The following is a 22,546-nucleotide window of genomic DNA, read 5'->3' on the forward strand; positions in this document are numbered from 1 at the left end:
TCGCTGCAGACCCACCGGGGCAGGGCTGGGGTCGGGGGGAGCGGAGCCCCGAGGGAGCCCCGGCTGATCGCAGCCGCCCGGAGCCCCCCGGCTCCAGGCCCGCTCCAGGCTGCGCTGTCCCCGGCACCTGTGGCCGTGTCTGGGTGTCCTGCCCGTGGGACTGTGCGAGCTCCTGTTCCGAGCCAGCGGTACCTACAGGGATGCTTCTGGTGAGATGGACTAATCACCCCGACCAGGGTTGTGCTTGTTCCTTTTCTCAAAGGTGCCAGATTGGTGGTGGCTTTCTTTTTTCTTTTTGAAATTTAATTTTTTGGTGGTTTGGTTTGTTGGGTTGGGTTGTTTTTTTGGTTTTTGGGGTTTTTTTTGGTGATTTTTTTTTTTTTGTGTGTGTGTTTAATCACAAACATGGTAAAAAACTTCCAAAAAACTTCCTCTCTCTGGTTGAAAATTGGCAACTCTGACTTCTGTTTTTGTAATGTCCTGGACTCCTGGTCACAGCTTTGGCAGTGTATTAAATGAGTAGAGGAGACCATGCTCCAACATCTCCAAGGCTGATAGTAAATAGGTGGAAAAACACAGTGGGGAGTGCTGGGAAGCAGCCCTGCAGTCGGTGTGACCATGGGGGCTGTAGTTTGGTATCACAAAATCTCACAGTCTGGTATCACACAGCTCCCAGTGCCACCCACTCTCTATCAAAAGAGGAACATTCCGTCTTCTTACTCTGCTGGGCTGAGGAACCCGTGCTGGAATCATGGGCTGCCACAGGAAGGGCTCTGCTGTGAGAGGTGTGTGATACACTGGGTTCATCTACAGTTTCCTCTTCTCAGTGGAGCACTTCCCTGTCCCACTGGGCCTTCTGCCTCAGTGCACTTTGGCAAACAAAGTTTTTCTATGAGTTGCCAAATGCTGTGTTTTGCTCACACCCAAAAACCACACCTCTCCCTTAAGAGGCCGTGTAAGTGTGGGCCTGCTCCTTCAGGGGGATTTGGGTCTTCTCATAGCACAGTGAGAACATGAAGGTTTGGGGGCATGTTCTCAGGCAGTGCAAGTAACTGTACTTACCTGAACTTTTCAGGTCAAAACACAGGGTTAATTGTTAATGATACATTTACAAAATCAGTTGTAAGTATTGTTGTAGTAGTCCTGTGAGATGGAGGTTTGAGTATCTTGCTGTTTCTAGCCCCTCTTAATCACATCATTGTGTTTAGCTGTTCAGCAACACACAGATCAAAAGGCAGCATTTAGTACCTCTCCTTAGCCCTGTCCAGCTTGTGAAGGACTGTACCAAGAGAATTCTTTTGCTGTTCTCATACTGCATAGCTTTTGGTATTGGTAAATGCTATGTGCTGTACAAGGGCAAATTTGCAAAAAATGGCTGCAACAAATCTCAGTGCAAGATCCCACTGGAGGAGGAAGGTGGTTGTTTATTTGCAAAAGTACTCTGTAAACTCATTTTATAAATTCAAGTTTATTTTCTCAGATTTTATTCACTCACAATATCACAACTTCATACTTGCAAGCATCAAGATGAAGGTGCTCATGTGGTCTGGCCAGAATCAGAACAGAAAAGGACCATAAGCTGTCCCATCCTCGCTTTCTCTGCTGGGTTGCTCTCAGTTGATGGTGGCAGGGTAGGTTTTGGCCAGGTCTGCTGTGCCATCTCCAGCCAACAGCTCCTATAATGCCATTTTTTTCCCTGTGAATTCTGCTTACTTGGTGCTTTATGAATCTTAAGTGGTTTTTTTCCCCCATTATATTCATTTTCCCATGTCTTCATCATCTGCTACTCTTGGAACAAGGGGAAGGAAGCAGGTGTGGAGAGGCTGATGTGACCTACTGTCCATCCTCCTGCTCTCAGAGCAAGGGTTTTCCTGTGGCAGGTCACAAGTGCTGGGCCTCAGCTGAGTGCTGCCCTTGAGGGGCTGTAAACAGGACCTATCCCAGTTTTATTGCTGTTAATGATCTTGGCTGTCGATGGGTACCATTGTTTTAGCCTTTGCTCTGTTCTTTCTTCTGGTGCTTTCACACATATCTACATTAATTCTTTCTGCAGATCAGCCAGTATTTCTGTGTTTCTGTCACAAACTCTACATCTTTAGAGTGCCCATGAGTCACAAACCATGAATGTTATCACTGGTGATACAGCAACCCAGTGATAACTCTACTCAAAAGGCCCCTTTTCTATTCATCACACAGTCCTAGGAACAACCTGGGATCCATGGCTTGTTTCCCTGACCTTTCAATGTCACTCAGCAGAGTTTGGATACAGTTTGTAAGCTTTAGTTATGGCACTTTTGTTAAAATTATTTCCATTTCCTCATCCTTGTTGCTCCCAGCTCAGAGCAGCCCTACACTGGCATGGATCAGTTCAGGTCTGGGTTTTGGTTTCTGGTAGAGCAAAGGACCCACGTGTGATATACTGAGTAGTTAAGCCAGGATGAGGAGTTGGTCTGCTCACGACCAAGCTTCAACCCTTTCCAGCAGCTTCACTGTTAAGGATGAGCTTCCCTGAACCACATATTTTAGGTGGCCCCAGCTACCTGCCTTTAACCTTTCACCAAATGTCACGGAAGTGTGAAGGAGAAGGGGCAGCTGGGAGTCACATCTCCATCAGCCCATCAGCCTCCTTCAGGTGTGCTGGACATGCTCCATGAACACATTGTCCTTGACTTCACAGTGCAGGTTTGTGATCACACTGAGGCAGCTGCTAAGAAAAAGATTATCTGAGGTGGAGTGGCAGCTGTACTTCCAAAAATGCCTCCAGAATTTAAGTGAGCCCCATACAAGCTCATACCTGCTTCCCAGTAGCTGCATTTCCAGCTCTTTGGCAGCACATTGCTGTGCTGCACAGCTCAGCTTACACCTGACCCTTTATCCAACAGTTTAACTGAAGCTCTATAGGCTGGGCATGATCGAACTTGTAACTTCTCAGCCACAGCTGCTGATTTATTTCTCAAAATGAGCTTGTTCTTGTACTCCCTTGAGAAGCACAGAACGAGTATTCTTTCAGAACAGGAGGGGGGAAATGCACTGGCACTGAGGCATCACTGCTTGGCACAATCTGTGTCTTCTCCAGTTCTCTCTGCTGCTGTTGCCTGGTTTATCCCAGCACCTCCAGTCCTGGGCCAGCTGTTCCCAGCATTCCCAGCACCCGAGCCTGCTGCAGCACTGCAGCTCTGTCAGGTTAGTGGACTTCAGCTCTTGCAGCTCCTCCTCCACGCAGCATTGCACTGTAAACATTTACCTTTCTGTGAAACCACTTCAGGTGAGTCTCCTGAGTGCCTTGATCAAATAGGACTCGAGCCTGGTGCTTTAGGAGACTGAGCCATGGTTGGACCACCCTGGGGATGAGACACAAAGGCACGGCTGTGCTCTGCCTGCGGCACCTGGCAGCTCAGCCAGGCAAAGCCCTCAGGGCACCTGGAGTTGTTCAAACCCAATAGACAGTGGCAAGCGCTGGGCATTGCCACTCCAGATCTCACAGTCCTGCTTTCCTGCTGGAGCAAAAGGCTTTTAGGCACTTTTGAAATGCCACAGGACCCTTAATGTTTGTAAGAGTGGCCAGAGGAAGTGGTTGTGTGTGGTGCCAGTACATACATGTTCTGGTCTCTGATATTCCATTCTGTGGCCTTCTGAACACTGAAAGTGTTTATTCCAATCTGCTATCAGAACTTTATTTATTTTCAAGTTTTCTGATGGAAAAGTATGATAACCAATGGATACAAAATGCATTATCCTCTACCCTTTGCTAAAGAAAGGTTTGCTGGTGTTTCAGAACCTACAGAGGATAAGAAAGTAAGAAGAGAACAAGGGATGTTTCCTCTGCTAAAAATAAACCTCCTTAAACCCTTTTCTCCTCACCCCTTTACAAGGTGGAGGAGGTACCATATCCCCTGCAAGATGAAGACATGTAGTACTGTGCAATTATGTGTCTAAAGCAAATTAATACTGAACTTTTCACAGATGCTGCCTGTCACAATGCAGTGCTTCCAATTCAGTGGATTCTTTAAAAAATGCAAACATAGCTCCTATGTGTCCTTTGATCTTGCAAAGAGATTGCATTTTTCTTTTCCTCCTTAGTAAGCTTTATGCTTACTGTGTAAGTGTGCTTATCTATCAGCAGTGGGTAATTTTCTTTTTACAGGGCAGTTCAAGATTTATTCATAACCATGGTCACAAGCCCTCCCATTTTGCATAGCTGGTTTGTATTTTTCTAAACTACAGGCATTTTAATTGCTTCTAGTGATTAGGAGCATGATGTGATTATGCAGGACCTTTCTTCTAAACTAACCTGAGGTCCTGAGAAGATTGTGGAAGACTCATTTAATAAGGAACACATGAAAGTGTTCTTGGTGCCCTCTGGAATTATAAGGGAGAGAAGAAATTGGAGTTTTGTCAGCTTTGTGGGCGATATAGAAGGGATTTCAGAAAACCGCTGTCAACTTCAGCAACAGTTTGGTTGTTTTGGAAAGCTAAAAGTTAAAACCAGCAAAATAAACAGAAGGTAAACCATCATTTTCCCACTTCATGTTTTCTTATGTTGCTGTTAGCAGGAGCTCATTTGGTGTGAATATAGCAAATGTTACAGTAATTCATAGCTCTCTGCCCATTTTGTCCCTATTTCTCCTCTTTTGAAACACAAGTTTTATCTACTTTAATTATTGATGTGAGGACCATAGACTGAGCTTACAGATATTCACCTACAGTTTACATTGCTTAAGGGTTAATATCAAAGCTCTCAGGGCTGAAAATTCAGAAGATATGTGCTAAGAAAATAGATTTTAAAATTTGCACTGGTTAAGAACATTTTAAAAAGAAATACTGAACAGGAAAAAAAAATAGTCTTGAGATCTTTTATTAATGTGCACATTTTATGTACCTATAGTAGCTAAAGGGAAAACACATATTTTAGCAGTCAGTTTTTTAGGGAAGAAATCATAATGAGTAAAGCAGTGGGAAAGGGGAGTGCTGAATCATTGGGAGACCTGAATATATCAGGTTATCCACAGCAGTAACCAGATAAGCATTAGGTGTTGCTTCGCTTTTCATAATAAGAACTTTTACCTGAGGCCAAAATTAAAGTGACAAAATTTTAGTTTGCTAACAGTTTAAAACATGATTTTTCTTAAATCAGTTTGCCCAGCAGTAATTTTGTGAATAAAACATCCCTTTGGGGCTAGAAGACAAGGACAGGTTGGTGCAGGAAAGATGCATTACAGGGGGTACAGCCCAGTCCTGGCTCCATCAGCACTGAGTCACTGCTGGCTGGGATGGACTCCACCACAGAATAATATTAATTAATCAGTAGATGGTAGAAGTTACAGCGGCGACAGCAAAGTCAGAAGCTGAGCTTTGTTCAGCTAAATGCACCCTGCAGTCCTAGGGAAGAGCTGCTGCTTGCAGGCAGATTAGGGTACAACTGGTAAGTAAATGGTTGGAGCAGAGCTGGGTGACAGAATTAAGGTTTTTCTGTCTGTGTGCCTGTTCTGCTGCTGATAACCTGGAGACACCTTTTCCCTTGCTCTTGCCCATGTAGATAAGACACTGAGAAATGGTTACTTTGCAACTTGTGGGGATGGAGGGAGAAGTGTTTATTAGGAAAGCTAAAATGAGTCACAGGGGCTGGAGACCATGTGTGGTGTGAGACAGCAGGGCAGCAGCATTCACGTCTGAGAGACACAGGGTTTCTTGATCGACCTTTCTTTCTTTTCCCAAGACATTCCAGGCCTTGAGGAGACAGGAAATAGAGGGATGATGCCATGGGCTCTCCCTGACTTTTTGCAGAGACTCTGTCCTCTCCCAACTTTCTCTGATTGAAAAAAAAACAAAAAAAAAAAGACAATTCTGTGTATGGACACAAAAAATTCTGGATTATACAGAAGTGGGAACACAATCATACATTAAGGGTTGGGTTTTTTGGTTGGTGGTTTTTTTTTGTTTTGTTTTGTTTTTGTGGTCTCTAAGGACTGGCAGAGGGATGCTTTATATTTAAACCTCCACACAAGGCAGCACTTCCTTCCAAGAGCCAGTGGCTGCCTGTGAGGTAGCTGGTCAGTGTCCAGCAGGACACACATTTGCTCCCCATGGCATCCCCAGCCTGCAGGAGCACTGCTTGGGGACACACACCCATGTGAGGGGAAGTGGGATTGCCCAATGCCACTCACCACAGCAGTCTGCTTTATGGATCTGCAAATTTGTCTATAAAATATTTTTTATAAACTCAGATTTGTTTAGAAAATTTGTTTAAAAGCTGAAGATATAAAAATTACTCAACTCTACAAGAGTGGGTTTAAATGGAACAGGGACAAGTGATAAGAACCATAAAATTACATAAAAAACCCACAAAATATTGACTTACCATTCAGATATTTATTTGCAAATTAAAATTCTAAATAAGTGCTACCTGGTTTACAGCCAGAAATAACCCCTCAAACCAAACTCATCATTCTCTGGATCATCTTTACTAAATAACAAATCCTTCCTCCTGGTTATCTTCAGAAATCTATGTAGCAAAATTCCCATTGTCAAATTGTCTTCTCACACCAACTTCCATGCCTGGATAAGCAGGTTTGGGCTACTGTTTTTGTTTTGTTTTGTTTTGTTTTTTCCTTCTCTTTACAGTCCTGCTTTCTCAGATAACTCAGAAGGAGACCTGAAAATATTAATAAGATTAAAGACTCAGATGTTGGTAGTCCGGTGTAGATTTCTCTGCTGAATTAAAGAAATCAAGGCCACGCCTTCAAGCTCCATTCCTTTCTTCCTACGTGTCCATCTACTGATTGTAGTACTTCCAGATCCTTTAAATCGGGGTTTTTCAAATGAAGTACTGTGTGTATTTGCAGAGCACTCAAATAGCTCATGGCTTACTGGTCTCTCTTGAAGGGTGTCACCAGGTACTAATCCTTCTTTCATCTTTTATTTTTCCTTGCAGACAGCTGAAACGTGACAACCCCAGTGCTGTAGTCCTTAGTACTGATGACTTCTTTATTGAAGATGGTGTCTACGTCTTTGAGCCTGACTTCCTAGAGGAGGCACACAAGTGGAACCAGAAAAGAGGTGACTGAAGTTTATCCAGACTGAAATGCTAAATAATTTTGCATTTCAGGCTGTCTTTAAATTTAGCTCCCAGATTAAAATACCTCAAGGTGGTGTTGTGCACTATAGTTCATGGGGCGTTGGCTAAAAATACATTTACTACTTCTGATTTGATTTCTTCTGACTTATAAAAGGGAAATTTGTAAATGGAAACATTTTGGAGGGTGGTTAATGTTATTTTAGAGGAGGCACTGCTTCAGGCACCAGCCCAGCAGCTGCTCCCTGCAGTATAGGCACTGCAGCCTTCACCTCTAACTTCTTAGGTGTCTGTCCTGACCAGGAAGGGGGTGGGAATGTAATGATAGACTGGAAGAAAACTTGCAGGCTGAGTTTAAGTTTGAGAATTAAACAACCTAGGTCTTTACTCAATGTACCACGCTTTTGTGGCTGTGCTCTGAAGGAATTTGTAGGGATGGTGATGAGATCTTATACTTTGAGATGATGTAACAGGGATCTCCTGCAAATGACAGTAATTTTTGGCTGTTTTAAGTATTTTCTATAAGAGCTTCAGATCAGCCAGAGCTGCACCACCTCTTCCAGCAGAGCTGCTGGGCACTGGCCTCAGCTCCCATTTGGGTGGTAGCTGCAAACCCAGGTCTGGTGGGGAACCAAGTGTGTGAGCAGTGGGCAAAGAAAGGATGCTGTACGGCTAGCAAGGCCTGGCTCTGTTATTTAATGTATTTTAGCTTTACTTAATGTGTTACATTGCAGCACGCAAAGCAATGAAGAATGGGAAAAGCCCGGTTATTATTGATAACACCAACATCCATGCTTGGGAAATGAAGCCATATGTGATGATGGTAGGGAAGCTCTGATTTATTGCTTTTATATGCCTAGCTATCACATTTACAGGTTGATCTGACTGAAAAGGTTCTTTACATGGCTAAAAATATTTACTTCTGTTTTCTCATAGTTCTCTAATTATAGTTAAGGATGGATATTGTGATGAAGTAGGGGCAGATGTGCCGATGTAGTTATTTAGTTGATCAGCTTTGTAACTCAGTGAAGGCAAAAGACTTGAAAAGATTAATGGCCTTTGAACCTGCTACTTCTTGGTGATGAGGGCATCATACTCTTCCCCAGTAGTGACATGAATTGACAGTTCCCAAACTATTTGTTGACAAATATATCAAGATATGATTTATAATTGTAGTTCATGACTTGTGAAAACCACACCATACAGAGTCTTTGAAGATGCATTGGTGTCTCTTGTCAGAAGTTCTGGCAGAGGTGGCAATTCTTTTAGTGCAGTTTCATAATGTAATCTTTGTGTCCTTTAGGCACAGGAAAATAGATATGAAGTTACATTCCAAGAACCAGATACACCCTGGAAGTTCAATGTTCATGAGCTGACAAGGTACATAGTTTTCTCTTTGCTGGAACAGACAGCTTCTCTCATTTTGTTGACATGCTCTCAGGTCAGCCTTCTTCCTCTTCATGTAAGGAAGAATGTAGCCTGGTAAATGCCAACAGAAGGATTGTTGTGGGAAATTTCCATTACTGAGTACCTGGTCTGTAGTGAATTCAGCCCTGAAAGAGCCTGAAGTGAGTCAGGCAATAGAAAAGGCAACAAGCCCTGAAGCATGTTTTTGTGCTGTAAGTTTGATGAGGCAGGAGGTCTGATTTTCATTCTGTATTTTGAGCAGCAGTCTCTTTTGTTTGAGCACAAACTCGAATCTAAGCACTATAGCCAATATTGAGACTTCTGTCCTTAAGAATCTAACCATAACAGATGCTGTCCTGCTGCAGCATGGAGGGATGGTACATCCGGTATGGGTAAGAAATGGGGTTCTAGAGGATCTTTGTAAAGATCTTAACACACACACACACACGCACATAAAGGATATAAACACTCTGCACAATGTGGTAGGATATAGAGGCAGCTGAATGTGGCTCTAAGAATGTTATATTGACCAGTGACTGCAGGATTAATGGCTGTAGTCACTGAAAAATTCAGCACAGGCTGACTTCCTAGCCTTTAGCCAGCCTGATGTGAAGTGAGTTACAGGGAGCAGTGCTCTCCCAGCTACCAAATCCAGAAGATAACATATGCTAACTTAGTGCAAGATAACAAGGCATGGGCACTTCATTGCAATGGATGGATTTGTTTTCTACCAGCCAGGAGCTCTAGTCAAAAATTCATGCTGCTCCTGTCTGTGATGGACACAAATGGCAGAGGGCCAAGGCCCAAAGCTCGTGGCTGCAGGGGGAGGCAGGACCTGGCAGGTGATGGCTCAGGCCTGGGGACAGGTGAGAACACCACCAGCCTGAGCTGTCAGCCGGCTCTGGCCTCAGCAGCACCAGCCATTGGTAGGGGAGCACTGCAGGGGCACAGTCTGATCATTTGTTGTAGGCAGAGCTACTCAGTAACTTGTAGTTTGTTTAATTGCATATTTGACCCACATTTACTTTTCACAGCAGCATTGTAAAGATAAGTCACATACACTCACTGGGGCACAAGCTGCACCTTAACAACACTAAATGGCAGCCCCAAAGATACTCGGGGTTTGCCAACTCACAAATTCCTGGTGGTCTTTGGGAAGACAATTCCTGCTAAGTTGTGGAAGAACCATGGCTGGGGCTACTCTGGCTACTCTATCCAGAAAGCCCTGCACGTTTGAGCATTGTGTTCCTTTCCCTCTCAAAGTTTGTCATTTATGAGTCTGCCCTGGAGCCAGAGCCACATCACGTGCGATGTTTCCCTACTTGCTCTCAAAGCACAGCAGTTTGTGACCTCTGTCCTTGCTGCTGCTCGGTGTCTGGGCTGGCTGCAGCCCTTGGCTGCCTATCTTCAGCTATACAGAACATCACTGAGGCCAACAAGCTGTTAGTGCTTAAACAGAGCAACACTTGTATAAAATACCACACAGGTCTTCTGCACTTATTTTGGACATTTGTCAACTCTCTGTGTCCCATCTGCCTCACAAAAAATAACAGTGTTGTTTTTCAGCAGTCACAATAATATTCCAAAGAAGTAGGTGGAAGTGAACAATAATTTGTTATAAAAGGCCAGAAAGAGATCAGTGGGGACCTGAACCTTTATGCTGAACCTATCAGGGACTTCAGCAAACTGAAGATAGCCCCTCATACACAGGCAGTTAAATACTTGTATTTTCTGTTACTGTTGACTCTACAGAAGAAATATTCATCGCGTCCCTCGGGAAAAGATACAACGGATGAAAGAACAATACGAGCACAACGTCACCTTCCACAGTGTTCTCCAGTCTGAAAAACCAAGCAGGGATGAGGGAAGCTACAGTGGAGCAAGTGCAGCTTATGGGACAGGTCCCCATCCCACCCACCTTCTTGCCTTCCCAAGGGGGAGACGTGGCACAGCACGTACGAATATGACACTTTAACTGAAGATGTGCATTCCTTGGTGTTTTAATTATCAGGGTACAAGAGTCTCTAGTTTTACATGTTTTTCTAAACTGTTTTTTATTCTTCTGTTTTTCTACTAAATTCCTAAATTACTTTTATTTCTTACAAATCTTTAAATGACATTGGACCATGATCTCACAGCTCTACGTGACCACTGTAAGAGCACTGTACCCAGTACAAACTGTACTCTGTCTCATCCCTCTTCCTCCATGAAAATCCATCCAGGCATATGTGAAATGCACTGGACTCTACCACATGGATATTTTTTTCTGCATCACAGTCTGACACTAGCAGTAAACATTCCTAACTTATTTCTGTCTTAAGGCCATTGTGGCCAATTCTTTCCCCACACAATTGGCATTTCTTGCTATTTTAATGCTTTATATCTGACTGTATGAACTTTTTGTCTCTACTACTTGCCTACAGCATTATTGTAACTTTCAGAGGCAAAGTGAATGATGGCAAAAGTAGCTCGACAGATTGTAGCAAGAGCTGATGCTGTTCCCTCTCTCCACTGACTGGATTCATGCTGCTCTTACCTCACTCACAAACAGCTTCTCCAGCCTACAAGCAAAACACTTCAACAAAGCAACCTTAACTCTTCATCTTGCCAAGACATAGGAGTTCACTGATCCCAAGATGGAGAGGCTCCTAAAATGAAACATTAGTGTTAGGCTTGTGCTTGTTAACTCCTAGGTGGGAACAGGGCTCTGAAGCAGCTCTGAACAGCTGAAGCAGAAACACAGACCAAGGAGCTATTTAATTATAACTCTGCATGGCATTTTGCTGTGAATCAAATAATCATAGCTGTTCTTTAAACCTCCCTTAGTGCTATATGGAAAGTCTGAGGAGAAAAGTACAAGAACTGTGCCAGAATAGCAGAGCAACATTTCAGAATTAAAGTGTTCGGTTTGCTGAAAATAAGAGAACTCTTTATTATGCCCTGTGCCACTCTGGACCGCCAAACAACTACTCTGATGTTGCAGAGGGAAACAAAACTGATGGCTTTAGACTGAAACAAAGATCCTGCTGTAATAGAAGAACACAGAATCAATAACTTACAAAATGTCATCAAACCCTCAGCCACACTGATGTTATTGTACAATACATCTTTGTGAGAAGTGTTTACATACTAAACTTCAAACTATTTTGCAAATGAAGTGTTATTTAATAAGCCTGTTTTTGTAATAGAACTTTATTAAATACAACCAAGTTTTAATGTACAAAGTGTAAAAATAATTTGAATTTGAAATATATACAATACTGTACATATGCAGTAGCAGCATTTTTGGGATTTTGGTCTTTGTAGCATTCTGTGGGCTGGTAATGAGCCTTCATGTTCCTTTGAGTTCTTCTGAAGAGCCTCAGCTACTTCAGAACTGCTTTTGATGAGTTATTTGCTTCCCCAGTACACCTGGAACTATTTCTGGATGAAAGATCATCAGATAAAGTAGTAGCTGTTGCATTCCTGTTTTCATTTACAGAATCCATCTTCTTTTCTTCTGGTAAATTATTCATGAGTGCTTGTGTATTAATCATTGCCAGTTCTTCATCAGCAACCAGGTCATTCTCAGGAAGATGAACAGTTTCTCTCACTTTTCTGCAAGGGGTGACAAGGCCAATATTCTGATCTGTCCCTTTAGGTGACTTGCCATGCTGTAAACCCAAACTTCGTGGAGGCTGAAATGCTCTTTTAACAGATGGAGAAATTACTGAACATATTGGTGTCAGTGGTGGAGGGGCAGGTATGCAGCTGAGGAAGTCCATAGCTTTTCTCTTTTTGCTGGTTTTGAGATAGTTTTCCTTAATTGTAGCAGGTGAAGGTGTTTTTGCTGACGCTGGTGTGACAAGTTCCATATTTGGTGTGCTAGTTGACAAAGGGCTTGGATGCTTCATTTCAATTCTAGAAGAGATCTGGGTAAAAAGAGAAGTTTTATGTTGAATAGAATGTTCTGTTTCATGAGCTTCCTCAAAGACTTCCACAAAATGGGGGAACCCCTCCCCCCCCCAATATAAAACAATACATCATCATTCATATCCCATTTAAGTTTAGTTTGGTATCTCCTGCTGGTGATTAATATTATTATTCCTTCAAGTGCTGATGACTGATAAGTCACTGTTCACCTGTACATTTACATTTTGTTTCTAAGAGCTAAGCAAAATGTATGGGAATTTTTCTATGCCAGATGATAGGAAATCAAAGCACTCATAAGTCTTCTACCGCCTTGGCCATGTTCTCCACACATGGCTGGTTAAATAAGTAAGAAGGAGAAAAAAAATTTGAAAAAAAACCAGAATAGAACATAGACCAAAAAATTTGAAGATAACAATACACGTAAGACAGATGCTGCATAGCAAATATTTCAAGCACAGGCCTGAGAATACACTTAATGTCTCATTTTTAAAAGATGATTAATGTATTTAATAAGCTATACAAATATAAACTAGTTAAGTCTATAAAATATATAAACAAAACCTTTAGAATTAAACATTAGCCCTCCCTTTGAAATAGAAAAGGATGCCTTATAAGTTTAAACTTAGTCCCCAGCAACTGATACCACACCGGGGTGTTTCCACTTCTCTTACAACTCATGGCAGGAAAAATTTTTGTTCTGACTGTGCTCAGTATTCCATGTGAGAAGCAACTCACCACCAGCAGCTTTCATGGGAAACTTAAGTACTATTTAAATCAATTTTTGTCAAGACTGCTAAAACACATTTTCCAGGTGACATCCCTATTAAATCCTAGAAATAGTAAATGCTGTCTATAAAAAGACCAAGAAGTAAATTCTCTCAATAAAGGTGGGAACTGCAGAATGCCTTGAAATAAAAATGTACAGATTGAGATTTTCCCCTTCTGTGACATTCACATTGATAATCTTCACAGTGGGACCAAAGAAGCACTAAATCATCTATAAAGAAAGATGATTCATTTTACTCACATCAAATTCAAAAGACTTAAAGTACATTGTGGAAACACAGGCCACAAGGGGAAGTTTTCATATAGTGTTTGGAGGAAGGATTAATCTATCTCATGGCTCCTCTGGGGAATAATCCTAAACCCACAAACACACAGAGAAAGCTTCTAATCAGCTTGCATTGCCCTGACAAGATTGAAATGGACACAGAAGTGAGACCATTCACCACTTGCTTAAATCCTTACTGCATGTAATGCCAGTATAAACACAGCATTAATTACCAGAATCTTACCAAACTTCTATCCTCTGCATGGCTGCAGGAAGGAGAGGGGCTTTCCAAACCACATCTTTTAGGTAAACTGGGTGTCAGCAAGAGATTTCTTCCTAGCAAATTCATCAGTTTACTTTCTGCATCAGAGCAAAAGGAGGGCACATTCTGTAAGGGAGAACAGAGTTTGCAATGCAGAATATTTGGCTTTCAAACTATGTAAGGGCTATATACACTACATTTAAGACTTTCTTTTTTCATCATTATCCCACTTGAATTTTATTTTATATCAAACCAACAACATAGAAGATTCCTGCACTTTCTGTCCATGGCAGATTCCCTATTGACAGATACAAGATCTTTTGCCACTCAGAAATTCTGTGGCACATCCTAAAGACAATGCTGGATGAGTTGGAAAATAAAAAAAAATTCAAGACATTCAATCCCCCAGGAAAACTGCATTAACATCTTACTCTTATCTCCCAGAAAATTCCCCTTACATTAAGCATTATGTGCATTACTTGTTTTAAAGGTTTATCAATACTAACAGACTTTTTGGTGAAGGATGTAACACAGCAGTAACTAAAAGTAACCATCAACACTTCCGGAGGTTTACCTCTATCACACTTCTCAGTTCATTAACCTTCTCTTGAAGATAGCATTCCTTTGGACTGGCTGAGAATAAAGAAAGATCTCCAGCCAACAGCACGGGAATTTCTGATTTGAATTCAGACTGCCACTGAAGGTTGCTTGCAGAAATGAGTGAGCAGCGGACAACTACATCTTCAATAGCCAAGTGTCTGAGATCTGTCCAGATCTTTACTGCCACTAAATTATAGCTTTCATCAGACAAATATACCACAGTAGTGAAACCTAAAAAGCAGGAAAAAAGTCTGAATTAAACCTTTACATCTCTTTAAGTGATCTGGATCTACTAAAAAAATTCACATACATCTTGAAAGAGCTACATGGCAGCCCATCTGCATGGTGACAGGTATTTCATACTTCTTTCATATTCTACACCAGCTCCCTACTGATTACAGGAAACAATTCAAAGTCTGTGCCTTTAAAAACAATACTCCTATGGAACTTTTCCTTTTTACCCAGAAGATTATCCACCTCTCCCTCTCCATGAGCTCCTTTGCCTGAATTCCACTCTTTCCATGACACTGTACACCAAAGAGGGAGTTCATGTACATGCACGATGGTATTTCAGCAGATGCTCGACACAAATGTGAGAACTTATGCCCATGATTTATGGAAAATATATAAATATTTAAATGTAAGCTGCTTTTGAGCTTAGATCCTGCCTTACTAACTTCCTGAGCTAATAAACAGAGACCGTTTTTCTTCAGAAATATAGATTTATCTGCCAGCATGTCACTGTGATGGCCTGTATTTAGGAGGTTTTCACAGGCCTGAGATGCAGGTACAACACCAAGATAACTCTGACTTTTGAAATAAACTTCAGTGGTTATTCAATGGGAAGACATGAATGTGGTCCATAACGTACCTGTTCTGCTAACAGAAATTACAACACCGACTAAATCCACTTCAGCACATGGTGGCTGAAAAGAAGGATCCAACAAACTGGTGAATTCTAGAGCCTTTCTTGGAAAGAAAATCTGTACCAGCATCTCCTGTGATACCTGATGAAACACAAAACTTCAGTATTTACCACACTTACAGAGTGTGACACATTTTAATGATGCACCTGTATGCACTGAAAGCACTTACTGCTAGCTGTAGGTACTGAGTTTTCTTGGTGGCTGTTAACTGGACATTGGTGGAGTCTGCCCTCCCCCTGGGCTGGGATGCTGACAGCTGGAAGATCCTGTAGCGAGCACCTTCCTTCAGCAAGGAACACATGTCGGGCAGCGGGCGCCAGACACTCAGCACTGCTCCTGACAACAGCACAGTAAGCTCAGTCATAATTTGAAGGCTTTTAAACAAAATAAATCTACAACAGTCCCTCCTATCCAAAAGCCTTAAACCAAGAATCAAACTGGAAATATTAACATGTAAACTAAAATACTGTTGGGAAACTCTTCAAATCTACCTATGCTGGCCAGTTACCACATTTAGTTAAAAGTTATTTATAGTTTTTCAAGCACTGACCTTTATGTTTTTCTTGCTTTCTGTAGTCTACCACATATAATCTCCATACTGCAGACACGTCCCTTTTGTAACAACCATTTGCTTCCTGTTCTGCTGACTCTAAAGCCTTCTTGAATTGTTCCTGCATCTGAGTTTGTTTTTTGTCATTCATCAGCTGCCTGTAAGCCTTCAAGGCTTTTAATTGGTCATCACTGAGATATCCCTGCAACCAAGAGAAGATGAACTCAGTATCTTTTTTATTAATCAAAAAACCACAAGATTTTTAGATAGCCTCTTTCTTGAGTGTTTATCTGTTAGAAGCAATTTATTTCCAGCTAATGCACTACTAGGACTTGAAATGAGATATATTAAAACAACAGGAGGCAGCAGTGGTACTTCTGGTACTCAGCTGGTGCTCTCTGGTCTGTGCAGAGATTACACTATACACTATTTCTACCTGACAACTAGTGAGAAGCCTGCTTGAAAGTGTATAAGTAAGGTGAATATTTAATATAACAGGCAGGCTTGCCTGTTTCATATGAAGACATACTAGGAAAAATTTCTGGAAGAATAAAGGAAGAGTTGCACTTCTCCTCAGGCTGCTGTCTCTGAGTTGACACAATGATTTACACTAAAATGCATCAAACACATCACTTTACTGACCAAGCCTTCAAGACTCAGATTTCTGTACATGCAGATCCAGAGACATAGCTACCGTTTCATCAAATATGACAGACAAGGATCCTCACTTGCAAAAGGCAAGGTATGTATTTAATTTTTTAATAACTTGTAGGGACTAATCACCTCTGTCTATATTAGTAAAGGCATAAACACTTAAAAGTTGTTATTTAACTGGGAACAGGCAATGAAGACAACGAAGACAATCTAATTATCCAAACAATTCAATGAACAGCATGCAAGAGTATGTGTATGAAACTCTAGATTGATGAGATGCATTAAGTTTTTGTATATGCAAAACAAAGCAAAGTAATAAAATTACAAGTAGCATTAACTTTTAATTGTGCTATATCCTGGATTTTTATGCCAAGAGAAAATTGCCATCCAAGATAATATTAATCAATTACAACAAGCCTTCATTACTTTTTTTTTCCAAAATTTTTAATATTAATTTATTTAGCAATAAGCATGCTGTAGAAAATATCAAAAGGCAGCAAAACAAAAGAGTAATTTAATGGTCAATTTCAGCAGAAGTTATTAAATTTTAATTTACTCCAAAAGCTTTTCAAAATTAACCCAGTAGTATCTACAGTTACCTCCATATAACCAGGATCAGATGCACTCTGAATTGCTTCATAAAGTTCTGCACCATCTTGCAAATTATGGATTTGCTGTCTTGTGACAATCCATGATCTTGGTGTTCTACTGGTTCTCTCTGCTGAGAAAAAGCCTTTATGTAGAGCACAACCAATACATTTTAAAATGAAGGAAGAAATAATTATGTAAGAAGCACAGCAGTATTTAGGCCTTGCCAGAATAAAAATACAAAACACATGTATAGGAATTGATATGTATATGTGTGTGTGTGCGCACGCATATCCAGAAAATACAGAAAAAATCTTACTCATTTAAATACAACATAGAATATTATACAAACGTTGGGGTAGCCAGTATCAGTGGCTAGGAGGCTAGTAACTAGTATCACTGGCTAGTATCACTTAGCAGAGGGTGGGAGATTTGATGGGCTGCCAAGAACCTTCATAGATCCTTGACTACATTTCCTTTATGTCCGTCACTTGGTCTTCCTCTCATGCAGCAGAAAAGTCTTAAAGACACCAAGATGTGGGACAGCACAGGCCTGCACACAAAGCCTCCTCAGGACATCAGCTAAATGCCAAGTTAACTTATATAACCCTCTCCTTATGTAAGTCACTGCTGCCAGAATTTTGATGAATTCCTTCAGCACAACAGACTGCTGTGTACACAAATTCACCAAGCATAAAACAACACATGAGGTGTCATAGCAGTGACATTAAGAATTACAAGGCCATCTCTGATTTCAACTAAGAATTCCATGCTAAAACTACTGTTGGAAATCACTGGCAGAGGTGGACAGTGTCAGCCATTACAGAATTAGAATATATTGAAATGGAAGGGACCTCTGGAGGTCATCTGGTCCACCCCCCCTGCTCGAGCAGGAGCACCCTACAGAAGGCTGACCAAGGCTGTCCAGTGAGCCTTTTATTATCTCCAAGGATGGAGATTTCACAGCTTCTCCAGGCAACACTGTCAGTCAACCATCATAGTGAAAAAGTTTCCTGATGTCCAGAGGGAACTTTCTGTGTTCCAGTTTGTGCCCATTTGGCTCTGGACTTGTCACTGGACACCACTGACACAAGCCTAGCTCCATCTTCTCTGCAGTGTCCTTTCAGGTATTTAAGTACACTGATCAGTTGTCCCTCTGAGCCTTCTCCAAGCTCAATGGTCCCAGCTCTCTCAGTTTTTCCTAGGTCAGATGCTCCAATTCCTTAAACACATTCACAGCCCTTGGTTGTAATATCTCCAGTGTGTCCATGTCCCTTTTGTGGTGAGGAGTCCAGAACTGGACATGGCATTCCACATGTGGCCTTACCAGTGCTAAACAGAAGGGAAGGATCACCAAGACCTTCTCAACAATCCTCAACTTGTCCACCAGGACCCCCAGGGCTCTTTCTGCCAAGCTGCTTTCCAGATGAGTGGCCCCCAGCATGTATTGGTGCATGGCACTGGTCCTCCCTAGGTGCAAGATTTGCAACTTGCTTTGTTGAACTTCATGAGGTTCTTGTCAGCTCATTTCTCCAGCTGCCAAAATCCCTCTGGATGGTAGCATAAACCTCTAGTGTATCCATCACTTGTCCTGATTTTCAGCATCTAACCTGCTGTAAGTACATCCCCCATTCTCCAGATCATAAATGAAGTTGTTAAAACAGGACTAGACCCCCCCTGGCACACACCAGGAATTACTGGCCTCCAAAGACACTTTGTGCCACTGATCACCGCCCTCTGGGCCCTACTGTTCACACAGTTTTCAATCCACCTGCCTGCCTGCTCATCCAGCCCATCAGCTTCTCTCCATGGATCCTAAGGGACACAGTGACAAAAGCCTTTCTGAAGTCCAGGTAGGCAATGCACTGCTCTCACCTCAACTGCCCAAGCCAGTGATTTCATCACAGAACGTTGTCAGATTGGTCAAACATGTCTTCCCCTGAGTGAATCTTTGCTGAATACTCTAAATCACATTTTTGTCCCTTTTGTGCCTGTTAACAGCTTCCAGGATTATTTGTCCCATCACCTTCTCAGGGATAAAGGTAAGGCTGACTGGCCTGTAGTTTTCTGGGTGCTCCTTCCTATCTTTTCTGAATACAGCAGACACATTTGCTTTCTTTCAGTCTCCAGACACCTCTACCAATGAACTAATGATCATTCAAAGAGGATCAAAAGCAGCCCCACAGACACCAGTCAGCTCCTTCAGCACTTCTGAGTTAATCCCATCATCAGCTATGGAGTTACATATGTCCAGTTTGCCTGAGTGTTCTCTAACTTGATCTTCTTCCACCAAAGGTATGTCTTCCTTGCTTCAGAATTTCCCCTGGTCTCCATGGCCTGGGATTGCCAACCAAGGACATTAAATAACTCAACATTCTCCATGGCCTGTGTCACCAGAGTCCCTGTCCCACTGAGCAGCTCCACTGACCTCAGTATCCACACAGTTATGTAATTATTCATGAGGAAAGATGCTAGGTCTCAGTGTCTAGGTCTACTGAGATACATCCTAGCAGTGCCCATCTCTGGGTGAAATCTTACAGTGTCATGTCCCTGAAGGGAATGAAATTATGAATTCTACAATTTTGTAACATTTCCCTGAGAATCACCTCAAGGATAATTTTTTAGTGGCCTGCCTATGAATATGTTCAAAAGGTGTTTCCTAGATAGCTGCAAAGCCATGAAAATAAGCACATAACCGTTTTGTATCAAAAGGTCTTGACACACAGGAAGCAAAAACCTGAAACAACACAAAACAAAACCAACAACAAGAAAGAAAACAACCCAAAATCCCATCTCTGCTTCTCTATCACCAGAGAAGATTTTTGAAAATTTCTTTTGACGTTTCTGAAAACATCAAAACGTTTTCCTGTTCTTTATAGATGTTCTGAAAGAATTAAAGCTTTACCTTCATGCTTTTCATATTCTGCTTGGATTTTTGCAAACAGAGCTTCCAGTTTCTTTTGCTGATCCTCTGCGTGCTTGGCAGCTTCCCTTTCTTCAGCTCGGCTGTTACGAAAAATGTAAGAACCAGCCGACGTCTTTTCCATCCACTGAAATAAAAAGATTAAAACTAAACCCAGACTTTTAAAAATTATTTTTAACATTATCTAGCTTCTCTTTCACACTCACTGTTAACCAAAAAATGCTTTAAACATGAACAGGCAACAGACCTTAAGTTCTTCCGGTATAACAGATAAAAGGCAAAACCCCACAGCACTGGTTGGTAACTTGTCAAAAACAAGCAGAATAGAGCAGTATCCAAAACCAGATAATTTAACAGCTGAAGACAACATAGCTTCAAGTAGTCAGTATCATGTTGTAATTTAGATGATGAATGGATCCCACTGGTATATACATTAAAATACAAACCATCAAACTCAATGCTAAAAAATACACCAGACTGCATTCTACTCAACTTGTCTTTCCACATCAGCTGTACTGTCTGTTTTAACACTCTGGGTTAGGTGCTGTAAAAGAACTATGACGTAGTTCTGCAGATGCTCCTAAACCTTTTCTGCCTGAGATGATTCCATAGCCTTGTCCACAATCCTGCCAGAACTGGCTTGCCTGATTTGAAGAGGCCAGTGAGCTAAACAAGGAGATCCACAGCTGCTGAAGGTGGTCCCTTTCCTTCCAATCCCATTTTCTGCACAGTTCTGTCTTCTCCCTTGCATTGGCTCTAGCACATATCTGACCTCAGCAGACTGTGTCAGTTTGGTAATTCAATAGACAGCAGTTCATTGTGTGTTCTTAATATTATTATTAGTTACTTTTTCCTAGTTTAATGAATTAAGCTATCTAAGTAACAGGACCAGGTGAGCTCCAGGTTTAGAACAGAGAAGCAGCAGGAGTGTATAGTGAAAGCAAGGTAAGGAAAGGTTGCAGGACCAACACTTATGAGGCAGTGAATTGTTGAAATAGGCTCTGCCTACCTCATTAATTGCACACCATGTATCTCCTGCATTACTCAGTTTGACACCTTTAATTAAGGCTACTGTGATTCCTATGCTCCTTGACTCTTGAGGTAAAAGGAGACAGACAGCCCAAATCTGCCTATAATTTTGGTATGTTTGAGCAAGAGTCTCAGTGTTTAAAGCAGAAAAAAGTGCATCAATCTCTTGACATAGCCAGATATGAAAAAGCACTTTCCTCCCCAGCCTGGAAACCATTTACTGTGATGCAGTTACAGATTACAGTCCCCTTTCTGAGACCTAAATAAAGGTTTGTTCTACCAGGCAGCTCACATAATTAGTGCTGCAATTTCCTCCATTAAAGTAATGACCTAAATAGCAAAGTAATGATCCAAACCAAATGTTGCTAGTACCTTTGCAGAATTCATTCTACATCCACCAACTATAAAATAATACCTTAGAAAGAAGGCAATGAAAAAACAATCTTAGATATACATGCCAAGTATAACCTGCTCTGAGGAAAGCTAATAAAATATGAAAGTTGTGTCCTGGTTAAACTGCTTACATTAAAAAGATTGATTACTAACAGAAATATTGTTTCTTTTTGTGTCTGGTATTGTTATAAAACCAAGCAGTTGCAGTGAAGTCTGACTGCAGTATTTAAAATGTCTAGATATCAAGTGGTATTTAAAAGATTTTAAATCTATTTTACACCATAATTACACACTGTATTTTCACTAATATAGAACTTACACAATACAGTCAGCTACATGTAAGAAAAAGTAATCCTACAAATGCTTAGAAATAAGTAACTTTTTGTTAATATGTTTATAATAAAACAAGCGCACTACTTTTTAGAGTACAGAACTGAAATTCAATTATTTCTGGCTTTTTGAAGCTCAAAGAAAAGCCAACCAAAAGATACTGAACACAAAATCAAATTCTTCTTATACCAGGATACTTGAGTCCTGAAATACTAAATACATGCACAGTGCAAGAACCACTCCTCATTATTTTACACATAATGATATCTTATAAAAAAATTGTTTTCTATATTGTGTCTGATTTGAAGAATGATATAGCAATTCATTAATATAATTGAGATCTCATAGAATGCTGTTAGATGAATAAAATACTTACACCATACCTGAATAGGGTAGGTTCTTTGAATAACCACATCAATACAGCCCACTGCACCGCCCTCACTGTAAAGTGATGCCAAAGGCACAGGGAAAGGTCTGGGATCCCGATGGAATCCCAGCTTGGTGTGCCATCGCACACGGCGAGTGCTGTTTGCTGAGATCTGAGCAAGGGAAATGGTGAATGAGAAACTGGCACTGCTAAGTCAAAGTTATATCCAATACATTTTATCTACAAGAACATCTAATCATATCTATTTTCACACTGACCTCACTAAGAGTATATCACTTGTGCACCTCAGCAGATCACATTTTAATTCCTTTCACATTGAAGAATGTATTTTCAACAGAATCTAAAAATCTGAAAAGTTAAAATTCTCTGGGAAATGAGAATCTATAAGACAAACCATTGCTTTGTACCAGAGTAGCAATTTCAGTATTATGCTGAAACTTCACCCTCTTTAAAGTTAAGGC

The 22,546-nt window shown here is 41.2% G+C and overlaps 2 protein-coding genes across 3 annotated transcripts in view; one reads left to right on the forward strand and one right to left on the reverse strand.

Annotated features, from left to right (window-relative positions):
* Positions 1-4,337: 4,337 nt before the first annotated feature.
* N4BP2L1 (NEDD4 binding protein 2 like 1) lies at positions 4,338-11,801 on the forward strand. The gene is made up of 5 exons (XM_005426377.2): positions 4,338-4,504; positions 6,932-7,056; positions 7,807-7,895; positions 8,376-8,452; positions 10,232-11,801. Exons 1-5 carry the CDS (start codon positions 4,338-4,340, stop codon positions 10,452-10,454), a joined length of 681 nt encoding a protein of 226 aa, XP_005426434.1. The 3' UTR covers positions 10,455-11,801.
* The window catches only part of BRCA2 (BRCA2 DNA repair associated), a 33,513-nt gene continuing 22,606 nt past the window's right edge, over positions 11,640-22,546 (reverse strand). The window contains exons 19-27 of one of the 2 annotated variants that reach the window (XM_014309200.2): positions 22,081-22,236; positions 19,928-20,072; positions 17,034-17,152; positions 15,781-15,982; positions 15,400-15,566; positions 15,176-15,311; positions 14,279-14,535; positions 13,687-13,830; positions 11,640-12,390 (exon numbers count right to left, since the gene is read on the reverse strand). In XM_014309200.2, coding sequence (XP_014164675.2) covers positions 11,845-12,390; positions 13,687-13,830; positions 14,279-14,535; positions 15,176-15,311; positions 15,400-15,566; positions 15,781-15,982; positions 17,034-17,152; positions 19,928-20,072; positions 22,081-22,236 — 1,872 coding nt within the window. In that variant the 3' untranslated portion in view covers positions 11,640-11,844. Of the gene's footprint in view, positions 12,391-13,686; positions 13,831-14,278; positions 14,536-15,175; positions 15,312-15,399; positions 15,567-15,780; positions 15,983-17,033; positions 17,156-19,927; positions 20,073-22,080; positions 22,237-22,546 lie in introns of both variants that reach the window. The other variant, XM_031061400.1, reaches the window with a different exon arrangement.

The sequence above is a fragment of the Geospiza fortis genome, unplaced genomic scaffold, assembly GCF_000277835.1.
Source record: "Geospiza fortis unplaced genomic scaffold, GeoFor_1.0 scaffold181, whole genome shotgun sequence".
Lineage (NCBI taxonomy): Eukaryota > Metazoa > Chordata > Aves > Passeriformes > Thraupidae > Geospiza > Geospiza fortis.